General features: G+C 39.3%; 1 protein-coding gene across 2 annotated transcripts in view; it reads left to right on the top strand.

Moving 5' to 3' along the window:
• The first annotated feature begins 827 nt into the window (after positions 1–827).
• The window catches only part of LOC131138875 (potassium/sodium hyperpolarization-activated cyclic nucleotide-gated channel 3-like), a 35,758-nt gene continuing 22,125 nt past the window's right edge, over positions 828–14,460 (top strand). Inside the window, exon 1 of one of the 2 annotated variants that reach the window (XM_058088195.1) lies at positions 828–2,688. In XM_058088195.1, the coding sequence (XP_057944178.1) occupies positions 2,027–2,688 (662 nt within the window). In that variant the 5' untranslated portion in view covers positions 828–2,026. The remainder of the gene's footprint in view (positions 2,689–14,460) is intronic. The other variant, XM_058088196.1, reaches the window with a different exon arrangement.

Raw genomic sequence — 14,460 nt, 5'->3', positions numbered from 1 at the left:
TTTTGAAAACCTTTATTTGTAATGTTAAGTAACAATTATATTTTGTGGTGCTTGAAGACAATAGCACAGTATTTGAGTGATGGACAGTTTACCTTACCAATGTGTACTCATTGGTTTTTTCATTCATTCATTTTCTACCGCTTATCCTCAGGAGCAGAGGCCTCAAACACGCGGCCCGCGGGCCAAATGTGGCCCACAGGACACTAGTTTGAGGCCCCCGCCTTGATATGAAAGTTTATTTATTTATTTATTTATTTATTTTTTGTCCCGTCCAGCCATTGGGGCAGATAGTATTGTTGATCTAAATGCCCTTACATGCTAAACAGATTTGCTCTGTGTCAGGAAAGGTGTTGGCTACAACAAAGTTTAATGTTAGTGCGGCCCGCGCAAGTTTGATATGGATGCTGTATGGTATCATGTACCCAGAAAAAAATGATTACGTTTGATTCATGTTCATGTTAAAGGTTAAATAACTGTTAATAGTTATCCTCCCTATCCGTGTGGAAGTGGTAAGGTTTTGGCTATTTAAGTTGAAAAGAAATAACTTGAAGGCTACCGTTTAGGTCGCTAGCTCTCTAGTTTGCGAGTTAGCACGTGTCTCAAGACCCTGCAGTTGCGCAATATGTTGTAAATAAAAAGAGTATAAATGTGACTATAGTCGTGTTTTGTCATGTCTACAGGGCTCTAATAATGCTTTGTTCATTTTCATCTGAAAAAAATCATTTGTCTACCCACCAACTATATGTGCTTTCTTAACTTTTTATTATTTGCCCTTTTATTATTATTATTATATTTATTTATTACTGATTGATTTTCTTTATTCTTGATTTGTTTATTTATTTTTCATCTTATTTTGTGTAGAAAAATAAAAAGTAAGATATTTGAGAACAGTGGAATGTTTTATCAGAGCTTTTATTGTAGAAAATTGGAACCAAAGCAAAGTTTATTCATTTTTCTGTTTTTAATAAATGCGTTTTGTTTTTTTTGAAAACCTGATGCGGTTTTTAAAAACCTGATGTTTTTAAAAAAAATTTGTTTTTAATAAATGCGTTGTTTTTTGGGGGGGAAAACCTGATGCGGCCCAGTCTCACCCAGACCCGAGCTCCAGTGGCCCCCAAGTAAATTGAGTTTGAGACCCCTGTTCAAGAGGATGGCGGGGGTGCTGGAGCCTATCCCAGCTGTCACCCTGGACTGGTGGCCAGCCAATCACAGGGCACATATAGACAAACAACCATTCACACTCACATTCATACCTATGGACAATTTGGAGTGGCTAATTAACCTAGCGTGTTTTTGGAATGTGGGAGGAAACCGGAGTACCCGGAGAAAACCCACATGGGAGAATTCCACACAGAGATGGCCGAGGGTGGAATTGAACTCGTGTCTCCAAGCTGTGAGGTCTGCACGCTAACCACTTGACCGCAGTGCAGCCTGTTTTTTTCAATGTATATAAAAAAGTTTTGTGTCCATTTTGTGTTAAGCTGTTGTTTAAAAAACCAAAAGTGTGTATTCAACTTACGGTATTAAACGGTACATTTATTGCAGATAAGAGTGTGTTTCTATCAATTAATTGTTATTAATTCCAAGTTAATTATGGGACTCGTCAAGATGAAACGTTTGAATCGATCGGCGTCCCAAATCTTGTGCACCGGGATCGAACGTTGTCGGGAGGCAGGTGCCACGTGCGTGCACGCGTGTCCCCACCTCGTGCTGACACCGCGCAATCATCCCGCCCGCAGGAGGGAGGCGGAGACCAGGCTTTGTCATCGAGGAGTCGGCAGCGGCAACACTCCCGCACTCCCGCACGTCCGACGCCCGACGCGGTCCGATGCCGGACGTGCACCTTCCTACCGCCAGCCTCCTTCGCACACCGCGGACCTCCATTGTTGACGCATCGCCAATGTTTGGACTCGGGCGGCGGTGGAAAGAGAGGCGCGTCCGAAGTGTCAAACGGTCCTGCGGATGCGCCGTCCAATGCACGGTAGCCATATGATTCATCCGCACCGGGCTCTCCTTCTCCGCTAAAATGGAAAGGTTCCAGTCTTCCATGCGCAAGCGGCTTTACAGCTTGCCGCAAAACATGGGTCCGAAAGCCTTCGCGGTGGACGAGGGGGACAACGGCGACAAGGACACGAAGAGGAAAAGTATTCTGCTGAGACATCTGTCCTCTCTGTCCTCTCTGTCGCCGGCCAACAGTTGCCGGAGCATCGACGAGGCCGGCGGGATAGAAGACGGGGAAGCCGCCGGGAAGACCAACTTGAACGGAGACTGTCGACGCTTCAAGAGCAGCGTCTCTTCCGTCAGCGGGCGTCATCCGCCGGGGTCGGATCCGGCGGAGCAGCGCTGCCTCATCCCGGAGGCGGACGCCGGTGTCGGTGAGAGTTCCCCCGGCGAGCGCGGCCCGGCGGCGGCGGCGGCGGCGGGTCGCGGTGGCGGTGGCGCCTCCGGCCGCCCGTCCGCCTTCGACCAGTCCACTTTCATCAAGTTGGAAGGCACCGAGCAAATCATCCCCGAGGATGAGCGGCTCTATCAGGCTGGCTTCATGCACCGGCAGTTCGGGGCCATGCTCCAGCCCGGAGTCAACAAGTTCTCTCTGCGGATGCTGGGCAGCGAGAGGGCCGTGGAGCACGAAAGGGAGCGGGTCAAGTCTGCTGGTTTCTGGATTATTCACCCGTACAGCGATTTTAGGTAAGCTTTCCAAACAGCCGTATTGCAACATTATTTACACGCAACAACGCAACCCTGGAGTTTTGTTGGAGAGGGCTGGGAAGTTCTGGAAGGCTGTCCTGGCATCTGATAATAAATCTAATAATCCACAGAAACAAGCAGCTTGATATGAAAGGCCAATTTCCCTCCAGGGATTGAGCAGGTGAACCTGGTGCATTGAGCCGTGTGAGCTGATGCAGGGCATGGAGTGATTGTGTCACAATAATCCATTGGCAAGATGGCTTAAATGGCTTCATTCCTGAAAGTGATCCTCTGCTGAAGACTTAATTCCACGTACCTTAAAGGCCACTTCCACAGGGAAGCGTTTCATGCCTGCTGAATGAGCTGATGAGCAAACGTGAAAAATTGCATGAAATCCGCCTTGCAGACCGCAAACAAATATGGCCGATCATTTAGTAAACAATAAAGCATTGAAAGTCATGCTTCTACTTGCACATCAGCATCAGCCTTTCACATGTAACCCGAGTCTCCGCCATACTTGTCCACCAATGTGTGTCACCGCCGTCATTCCCACTCATCTGAATGACACTTTTTATCATTTAGCGAGGCCGACGGATTAGATTAGAGAGAATGCAGCAGGGGCTTGGAAATGGGGTAATCAAAAAAGGGTAACATGACCACTGAAGATATTAGAAGCACACATCAGGGGGGGGGGGGATTATTACAGCACAATTAGTCTAATGGAGGAGAGATGTTGTGGATGGGGAGGGTGGCCGTCGCTACACGCTGACGTAGAAGGGCAGAGGAGAGATTGGAATGGAATCAAGATACCCAGATGTTTGCGCCCGGCTGTGTGCGAGGTGTCATGGCGTCACGCTAGCTATTTGGGCCATGCAGGGGGTCTCCAAGTGCTGGCTCTGAACCGCAACAAAGACCAAAGAGAGTTAATAACAGAGTTAATGATAGCTATTACGTTTAGAGCCCGACTGTCTAACTCAGGGGTCTCAAACACGCGGCCCATGGGCCAAATGTGGCTCGCAGGAGACTAGTTTGAGGCCCCCGCCTTGATATGAAAGTTTAATGTTAGTTTGATATTTGAGTTAAGTTTGATATGGATGCTGTATGGTATCATGTACCTAGAAAAAATGATTACGTTTGATTCATGTTCATGTTAAAGGCTAAATAACTGTTAATAGTTATCCTCCCTATCCGTGTGGAAGTGGTAAGTTTTTGGCTATTTAAGTTGAAAGGAAATAACTTGAAGGCTACCGTTTAGGTGGCTAGCTCTCTAGTTTGCGAGTTAGCATGTGTCTCGAGACCCTGCAGTTGCGCAATATGTTGTAAATAAAAAGAGTATAAATGTGACTATAGTCGTGTTTTGTCATGTCTACAGGGCTCTAATAATGCTTTGTTCATTTTCATCTGAAAAAAATCATTTGTCTACCCACCAACTATATGTGCTTTCTTAAGTTTTTATTATTTGCCCTTTTATTATTATTATTATATTTATTTATTACTGATTTTCTTTATTCTTGATTTGTTTATTTATTTTTCATCTTATTTTGTGTAGAAAAATACAAATGAAGATATTTGAGAAGAGTGGAATGTTTTATCAGAGCTTTTCTTGGAGAAAATTGGAACCAAAGCGAAGTTTTTTAAATTTTTTTGTTTTTAATAAATGCGTTTTTTTTTTTTTTTTTTTTTTGAAAACCTGATCCTGATCCCTGTCTCTCCCAGACCCGAGCTCCAGTGGCCCCCAAGTAAATTGAGTTTGAGACCCCTGGTCTAACTGCTGTTCTAACTGCTATTCCACTTGGGCATGAAACGGGAGTTGGTTTTAAACTGCAGTCCTCCCTCACCACTCCATGCTTCATATCACTTTTTAAAAATAATAAGGATCATGGTTGCATATTCAGTAGGAAAAATATGCATGTTTAGGTAACTGGTTCATATATTTGCCCAAATTAAGCATTTGGAGGTATAAAAATAGCATAAAATACGATACATTCTACATAATAGTAAGACCAACCAATATTATCGGCCTGATATTGGCATAAAAATGTAATATCGGTCAATAACTTTGCCGGAATGTTCCGGCAAATTCTTATGTTCAGGAGAGTCCATTATTAATATCTGTGACTTATTTACTATTTATCATCCAATCCAATCCGCTTTATTTATATAGCACATTTTATAAACAGAGTTTCCAAAGTGCTGCACAGACTAGTCAAATAAAATACAATCAATAAAGTTACAAATTGAATTTAATCCAAAACTAAAAGATTATTTAAGAAATAAAATAGTAAAATAGATATTAAAAACAAGAAGCAAAGCAATAAAAGTATACAAAAAAATAAAACCAATTAAAATAAAAGAAAGAACTAAAATACGACTCACTCCGAGTTAAAATCCAGAGAATAAAAGTGGATTTTAAGACGAGACTTAAAGCTTTCGATGTTGGGGGCCTTTTTTACATGGGAGTTCCATAGCTTGGGGCCAACCACAGAAAAGGCTCGGTCTCCCCTGGTCTTAAGTCTCATGTTCACTATATTGGCTAATAGGAGTGTAAAGGTGATTATAGGGTTGCTATTTCATGTCTAGAGGGCTCACATAAAGTTAAAATTTGCATTTTTTTTTGCTTTTCTATGCTCTCTCTGCAAGGAATACTCCTGTGTAAATAATCATGGTACCATCATTCATTCATTTTCTACCACTTTTCCTCACGAGGTTGGCGGGGATGCTGGAGCCTATCCCAGCTGTACACCCTGGACTGGTGGCCAGCCAATCCCGGGGCACATATAGACAAACAACCATTCACACTCACATTCATACCTATGGACAATTTGGAGTGGCCAATTAACCTAGCATGTTTTTGGAATGTGGGAGGAAACCGGAGTACCCGGAGAAAAGCCACGCATGCACGGGGAGAACATGCAAACTCCACACAGCAAAGTCCTGTCGTTGAAAAAAACTGGAGTTAAAGTAAAAAATGAAAGTGAAAGAGTTGAATTTTTGGAGTTGATTTTTGAACCCCGACTACCACGCGTGTTAAGGACGACTACCAGGCTGCGTCATTTTTTGGGGTTGATTCCATGGGTGTTCAGGGACCTGCACCGACTCCACTGACCCCCGGAGTTGGTGACTAACTGTTTTTTTCTTGTACTTCCCGCCGTATGTGGCTCACGATGGAAGCTCTTGTAGCATCCGGTGAACAGTTTTTGTTCAGTCTGTTGATAAAAGCTACTTAGCGTTAGCTAACCTTTCTGTTCATCTTTCACCGTTCCTGAAAATGTTGACTTTTCTTCAGTTTGTGTCTGCTTGTCCAAAACGGTACGGAAAAAAACAAAAAGCTTTCTTTTTATAAGTCAGGGTTAGATAGGCTTTATCATACAATGTTTTTGACATTTCTGTCGTGTGTTTGTAACTTTACTATTCAAAGTTAGTAACCGCTTTTCACTGTCATATATGCGAGGTTAAAATCCCACTGTCATCAGGTGTACCCCTAAATGATGCGTGTGTTCCCTTATTCCCAGACTATATATTTTACACGTAACAGTCCACCTGGTATTATTGTATCTGTAATTGTCATGCAATCTGCTATTATTATTTATTATTTTATATTTATATTTCAATATTTTAAAAATAATAAAATATTATAATAATTAAAATAAAATTAAAATAATAATTATATTATTATTATGTAAAATATGCAAATATAACAATATTATTATATATAATTAATATAATAATTAGAATTAATAATAATAATAATAATAATATTGAATTAAACACGGACTGCGTAATTCCGGTGCTAATTTGCAAACCAATCCTTGCAAATCTTGAAACGGACCAATCAGAATCCTTTATTTAGACCGCGGTCCATGTTTTACCCACACCCGTTCTTGTTGGCGATCAACCAAAACATCTATCATGGCGTCCCTGCCAACATGGTCTAATTCAGGGGTGGGCAAACTACGGCCCGGGGGCCACATCCGGCCCGCCAAGTGTTTGAATACGGCCCGCCCAATCTTTCCAAAGTATTGAATTTAAAGTCAACATACAAGCTGGCATCATGGCCTGAGCCAACCTTTTGATGGTTGTATCAATTTCGTTGTTTGACATGGTCTGTTGTTTACAAAGTGCTCCTGAAAAAAGGGACACAAGCACATAATAATAATAAAAATTAAAATAATAATTATTATATTATTATTATAACTATTATGATTATTATATTTATTATATTAATGCTAATTATTATATTAATTATATATAATAAAATTGTTATATTTGCATATTTTACATAATAATAATATAATAATTATTATTTTAATTTTATTTTAATTATTATAATATTTTTTTAAATATTTAAATATAAATATAAAATAATAAATAATAATAGCAGATTGCATGACAATTTTACAGATACAATAATACCAGGTGGACTGTTACGTGTAAAATATATAGTCTGATATCATTATGGCAGTCTTTTCATTTTACATGGGGCAAGTTCAGGCAAGTAGTTCTCCCCTTAAGGATTGCCCATGGGCAAGTCATTTTTGTTTTTAATGTAGAGCCCTGTGTTGGCTTTTAACACCGGTTAAGAGTGAATAATAATAAAAAAATTAATAAAAGTTAATAAATCAACTCAATTTGAGAGTCACATTTTACTCTCTAAAGAGTATTTTAACACCAAGAAGAGTTGAGTTAATTTAACTCCGAATAGGGGGTAAAAGATCAACTCCAAAAGCGGAGTTCTATGAACTCTCCTGTGGACTCCATGGATGTATGTACATTTACACTTAAGCATGTACACTCAGATTGAGTTGATTTCTACTCACATGGAGTTCACTCCAAAGACCAAAAAACAGGTCTGCAATGTACATGTGGTGTTGGGTGGTCTTATTGTCTTATTTGCATGACTGGTTATGACACTAAACTCGAGCTTTGGGTTTGTGTCCTAAGAAATTAGCCATCAAATCTCATGTTTAAAGGAGAACTGCACTTTTTCCTGGAATTTTGCCCATAATCCACAATCTTTATATGAAATATGAAGACATATTTCTTTACATGTGTGTTCTAACAAAAGAAAATGAGTTCATGCGAGCCAGCTAACAATGCACATCATTGACGTCATCGACTATGAAGCCCTCTAATAAGGTTCGCTGTACATGAACATGCATGATCAATATGTACATTGATGATAACATGTAATATTTTAAATATCTTGCCATCATTTTGATGATTTGAAACATGAATGGAACATTTGAGCTTTTAGCCTTCTTTTAGCTCTCAATGAATTTGAATATTTGCATGCATCGTTGGCTCTGTTTTTACTCAACTGTATTTTTATTTCTTCTTTCTCTACTGTAAAGCGTCTTTGAGTACTCTGAAAAGCGCTATAAAAATAAGATGTATTATTATTATTATTATTTTTCCTAGGCGCATGACTCAGTGTAGCCAATAGAGATAAACTGGGCCGCACGGTGGATGAGTGGTTTTTACTCAACTGTATTTTTATTTCTTCTTTCTCTACTGTAAAGCGTCTTTGAGTACTCTGAAAAGCGCTATAAAAATAAGATGTATTATTATTATTATTATTTTTCCTAGGCGCATGACTCAGTGTAGCCAATAGAGATAAACTGGGCCGCACGGTGGATGAGTGGTTAGCATCTCCGGGTACTCCAGTTTCCTCCCACATTCCAAAAACATGCTTGTTGGGTTAATTGGCGAGATTGAGTGGCGACCAGTCCGGGGTGTACCTCGCCTCTCGCCTGAAGTCAGCTGGGATAGGCTCCAGCACCGTGGAAATTTGACGGCTGGAACGACAGCAGCACAGAAACTTCCAATGTCCACTCACATTAGGATGGCTGTGTCTTCCAGCATAGTAGCTTAGCTCCAATCCTCAGATAGCAAACAAGCGTCTTGTTGAGTCTTCCAAGCCAAATTGACAGCCACTTTTCCGTCGTTGAGTGAAAGCGAGACTAGCAAGAAAAATATAATCGCTAAATATATTTTTTGCCGTTAGCTGCTCTAATATTTTTGTGAATGTTATTGTTGTGCTGATGTTATTTCCTCACATGCTTCCATGGCTTTCATAGTGTTCCACTATGTTCCACTCATGAATCGTCAGCAAAACACCACTTGGTGCCACTCGTCTTTCTAGCCCAGGGGTGGGCAAACCACGGCCCGGGGGCCACATCCGGCCCGCCAAGTGTTTGAATACGGCCCGCCCAATCTTTCCAAAGTATTTCATTTAAAGTCAACATACAAGCTGGCATCATGGCCTGAGCCAACCTTTTGATGGTTTTATCAATTTTGTTGTTTGACATGGTCTGTTGTTTACAAAGTGCTCCTGAAAAAAGGGACACAAGCACATAATAATAATAAAAATTAAAATAATAATTATTATATTATTATTATAACTATTATGATTATTATATTTATTATATTAATGCTAATTATTATATTAATTATATATAATAATATTGTTATATTTGCATATTTTACATAATAATATAATAATTATTATTTTAATTTTATTGTAATTATTATAATATTTTATTATTTTTAAAATATTTAAATATAAATATAAAATAATAAATAATAATAGCATATTGCATGACAATTTTACAGATACAATAATACCAGGTGGACTGTTACGTGTAAAATATATAGTCTGCCCCCCCCCGGAAATTTTGTTATATCAATGCGAGTCAAAAAGTTTGCCCACCCCTGGTCTAGCCTATCTTGCAGTCCGTCTGTCACTTTAAGGAAGAAAATCGATATTTTTTGACCGAATCTTCGACTTGAATCTTAGAATGACACCATGAGGTTTCATGCCATGTTTTTTTTTGAATTTTATTTTGCAGTGTGCATACGTAGAGCTGTAGTATCACAGTAAAAAAATATATACTCGGAACCGTGTACTTTTTGTGTGTCGTACGTATATGGTAGTTATCACAACACAATAACACAGAAGGTTATTATGTTATTGTTGGGAATATTGTCGCTTTCTTGGCTTTGCTGTGAATTCATGGCCGCTTCGTGGGAAGTTGAGTGTTGTGGTCTTCTGCGTCCTGATTGGCTGTAGACCAAGTCTATCTTCCTGTGCTTGCTGGTAAATACAGTAAACCATAGCAACAATAGTTATACTACGGCTTACGGTTTGGAGCTTTTTATACAAGACTAAGCTCACACGACTCAGAAATGTCAACACAAAACACATTTTCATACATTTTTATACCTTTACAGTCATATTCATCCCTCGCTACATTGCGGTTTGAATATCACTTTAGCAGTTTTTTGGGGGGAAAATTAATTTATTGGCTCCAGCACCCCCCGCGACCCTCGTGGTCTAATATTAACCAAAAAATATTGAAATAAAATTAATTCATGAAGAAAAGATGGCTGTTTTGTGGTTGACCATGGTCTAATATTAACCAAAAAATATTGAAATAAAATTAATTCATGAAGAAATGATCGCTGATTTGTGGTTGACTATGGTCTAATATTAACCAAAAAATATTGAAATAAAATTAATTCATGAAGAAATGATCGCTGATTTGTGGTTGACCATGGTCTAATATTAACCAAAAAATATTGAAATAAAATTAATTCATGAAGAAATGATCGCTGATTTGTGGTTGACCATGGTCTAATATTAACCAAAAAATATTGAAATAAAATTAATTCATGAAGAAATGATTGCTGATTTGTGGTTGACCATGGTCTAATATTATCCAAAAAATCTTGAAATAAAATTAATTAATGAAGAAAAGATGGCTGTTTTGTGGTTTACCATGGTCTAATATTAACCAAAAAATATTGAAATAAAATTAATTAATGAAGAAAAAATGGCTGTTTTGTGGTTGACCATGGTCTAATATTAACCAAAAAATATTGAAATAAAATTAATTAATGAAGAAAAAATGGCTGTTTTGTGGTTGACTATGGTCTAATATTAACCAAAAAATATTGAAATAAAATTAATTAATGAAGAAAAGATGGCTGTTTTGTGGTTTACCATGGTCTAATATTAACCAAAAAATATTGAAATAAAATTAATTCATGAAGAAATGATTGCTGATTTGTGGTTTACCATGGTCTAATATTATCCAAAAAATATTGAAATAAAATTAATTAATGAAGAAAAAATGGCTGTTTTGTGGTTGACTATGGTCTAATATTAACCAAAAAATATTGAAATAAAATTAATTCATGAAGAAATGATTGCTGATTTGTGGTTGACTATGGTCTAATATTAACCAAAGAATATTGAAATAAAATTAATTCATGAAGAAAAGATGGCTGTTTTGTGGTTGACCATGGTCTAATATTAACCAAAAAATATTGAAATAAAATTAATTAATGAAGAAAAGATGGCTGTTTTGTGGTTGACCATGGTCTAATATTAACCAAAAAATATTGAAATAAAATTAATTCATGAAGAAAAGATGGCTGTTTTGTGGTTGACCATGGTCTAATATTAACCAAAAAATATTGAAATAAAATTAATTCATGAAGAAAAAATGGCTGTTTTGTGGTTGACCATGGTCTAATATTAACCAAAAAATATTGAAATAAAATTAATTAATGAAGAAATGATTGCTGATTTGTGGTTGACTATGGTCTAATATTAACCAAAAAATATTGAAATAAAATTAATTAATGAAGAAATGATCGCTGATTTGTGGTTGACTATGGTCTATTATTAGCCAAACAATATTTCGATATAAATCGTATGTAGTGTTTTGGCCAAAAAAGTTATCCTCTGCGTTGGTGTGGAAGTGGTAACATTTTGGCTTCTTATTTTGTTATTCCTCACCGCACCGTTTAGAGTACACACAGAGTTGAGAGGACGCTAACTAGTTCTAACCTTGCTGGCCCTCTCTCGTGTCCCTGCAGCCATCCTGTAGCCTACACATTAGACCGCAATGTGGTGTAAACAAATAACAGGCCACACGGGTGTTATTTGATGTTTCCACGGCATGTAAGTCTTCCACGGTTAAACCGTCATGGCTGCTGTCTATGATGCCGTCACCGGCAGACACCGGCCGGTTAATATGATGGAGGACTCGAGCCGCAGTACAGGTGTGTGTTAAGCCACCGAACCGCATGCAGGCAGCTGCGGCGCGGCAGAAAGAGATAAGTATCTCCAGTCCAAATGTCATCCCTTTTTCAGCTGTCCTCATTGATCTAAGCTCCTTTCGCCATTTTAAGCCTTTTTGTGTTCACTTTGCTTCTAACTCCTCTCTCTTTGTGCTCTCGTGCGCTTTAACCGAGTTGCACTCTGACCCAAATCGTGCAAGATTCCTCTCCGGAGAGGTACGCATTCCCATTCCCGCTACAAGTATGAGCTTTATTTTTGATGCAAGCACCAGATTACGCTAGCAAGTTGCCCGATGTTGCCGGGGCGATGATCAAACAGGAGGGTCTGCAGAGGACGACGGTAATGCACTGTCCTGCACACTGGTCCAGCTGTTCTGATGTCCTGCAGCACAATGACGTGTGCAGAGCTGTAATGCTAACTACTCAACATCTGGCTGATGGGAGCTGACTTCTGGAGATGACATGGATTCCCAGGAGATAACGCTGGATTTAGCCAGAGAGGGGATGAGCAATTAGGACCACTGTGTCAGCACAGGGACGACGGGCGGATGAACAATGCTAATGCTTTGTTTGAAAGCAAATGGAACCTGATCCGGTCCCCCCCAATTGGTCCTGCGAGTCCGTCGCCCATGATGAGGATCGGCGCCATTTCATGTAAACACTACATATACCTTGACTTTATTCTCAGAAAATCAGATAACTCATACAATAACAAAGACGTGTTTATTAGGGCTATCAAAAATGACACGTTAACGGCGTTGATTTCATTCATTAGGTCAAATTCTTTGGTGTAATTAACATATCCGCTGAGCTAACTGCTGAGCTAAGTTAGCCATTGCCACTAATCCATTCCATTGTTAGCATGCTATTTCATTGCTATTGTTTAGTGTACTGCTTATAGCTGAGATGTTATGTTGCCGTGCATTTGTTTATGTCAGGGGTCTCAAACTCAATTTACTCGGGGGCCACTGGAGCTCGGGTCTGGGTGAGACTGGGCCGCATCAGGTTTTCATTTATTTATTAAAAACGAAAAAATAAAAAAAAAACTTCGCTTTGGTTCCAATTTTCTACAATAAAAGCTCTGATAAAACATTCCACTGTTCTCAAATATCTTACTTTTTATTTTTCTACACAAAATAAGATGAAAAATAAATGAACAAATCAAGAAGAAAGAAAATCAATAAATCAGTAATAAATAAATAAATATAATAATAATAATAAAACGGCAAATAATAAAAACTTCTTGAGACACATGCTAACTCGCAAACTAGAGAGCTAGCGACCTAAACGGTAGCCTTCAAGTTATTTCCTTTCAACTTAAATAGCCAAAAACTTACCACTTCCACACAGATAGGGAGGATAACTATGAACAGTTATTTAACCTTTAACATGAACATGAATCAAACGTAATCATTTTTTCTGGGTACATGATACCATACAGCATCCATATCAAACTTGCGCGGGCCGCACTAACATTAAACTTTCATATCAAGGCGGGGGCCTCAAACTAGTGCCCTGCGGGCCACATTTGGCCCACGGGCCGTGTGTTTGAGACCCCTGCTGCAGGGGGTTCAGTGTGTTTACATGTCACATTTTTTCATAGGAATATCAGATGAACTTTCTGGTCTTTGACTAGAAATGAGTTAATAACCAAAGTTATTGTAAAGTGGACAAAAACTGTACAGATTTTTGCTGGTTGCATTGAAATGTGTCCGACACTCTGCCAAAACCTGCCAGTGAGGTTTGGTAACGCGTCTGCCTCTCAGCTAATTCACCACTGCGCAGGATGCGCTTTGCCTGCGCCAACAATGGACCAGGTCAGAGCTGGCGCACCTTCAGCGCACCTTTTTTAGCGTGCTGTTTTGTCACAAAATGTGGACACCTCTACTAGGGTGTGCTGCCACGCTCATTTCGGCTCAGACCACTCGACCAAACTGGCTGTGCTGTGGTGGTGTGCCGGACAAATGACCACTGCGTAGGGAGCGCCACCTTGCGCAGCGCAATTAAATTAGAGCCCTCTATGTCTATGTTTAAATCGTTATACGTTTTTTTTGTCAAGAGTTGAGATTTTGCTCTTTGTTCAGCAGCCCTTAAATCCGCCATTGTTTCCATTTTTGCTGTGACTTCATTCATTCATTCATTCATTTTCTACCGCTTATCCTCACGAGGAGTGCGGGGGTGCTGGAGCCTATCCCAGCTATCTTCAGGTGAGAGGCGGGGTCCTCCGAGTACCCGGAGAAAACCCACGCATGCACGGGGAGAACATGCAAACTCCACACAGAAATACCCGAGGGGGGAATCAAACCCAGGTCCCCTAGCTGTGCGCTAACCACTTGAACGCCATGCGGCCTTGTATCACAATATGAATATAAAATGATACAAAATTGAATTCATCAGAGCCATATGATGAATTATACTGGACTCAAATTGTAAAGCACATTTTTTGATTTATTGGTAACAATCAGACTTTTATTTTGAAGGACGGCCACTGAAGTGTGCTGTGTGTGTGGAGAATGTTTCAAAAACAAAGGGTTTCCAAAAAAAAAAAAAAAAAAAAACAATTCAAAGACCTCGTCTCCTTCAATGCCACAAAACTGTCCGTTTAGACTTTGCAGGATCATCAAACATGTGACCTTGGAAGGTGGGAAAACTTTTATTCCCGAATGAGAAAAAATGTAACCTCCA

This window comes from Doryrhamphus excisus, chromosome 11 (genome assembly GCF_030265055.1).
Source record: "Doryrhamphus excisus isolate RoL2022-K1 chromosome 11, RoL_Dexc_1.0, whole genome shotgun sequence".
Lineage (NCBI taxonomy): Eukaryota > Metazoa > Chordata > Actinopteri > Syngnathiformes > Syngnathidae > Doryrhamphus > Doryrhamphus excisus.
Note: the sequence above shows the minus strand (reverse complement) of the source record. Positions and strands in the feature narration are given on the sequence as shown.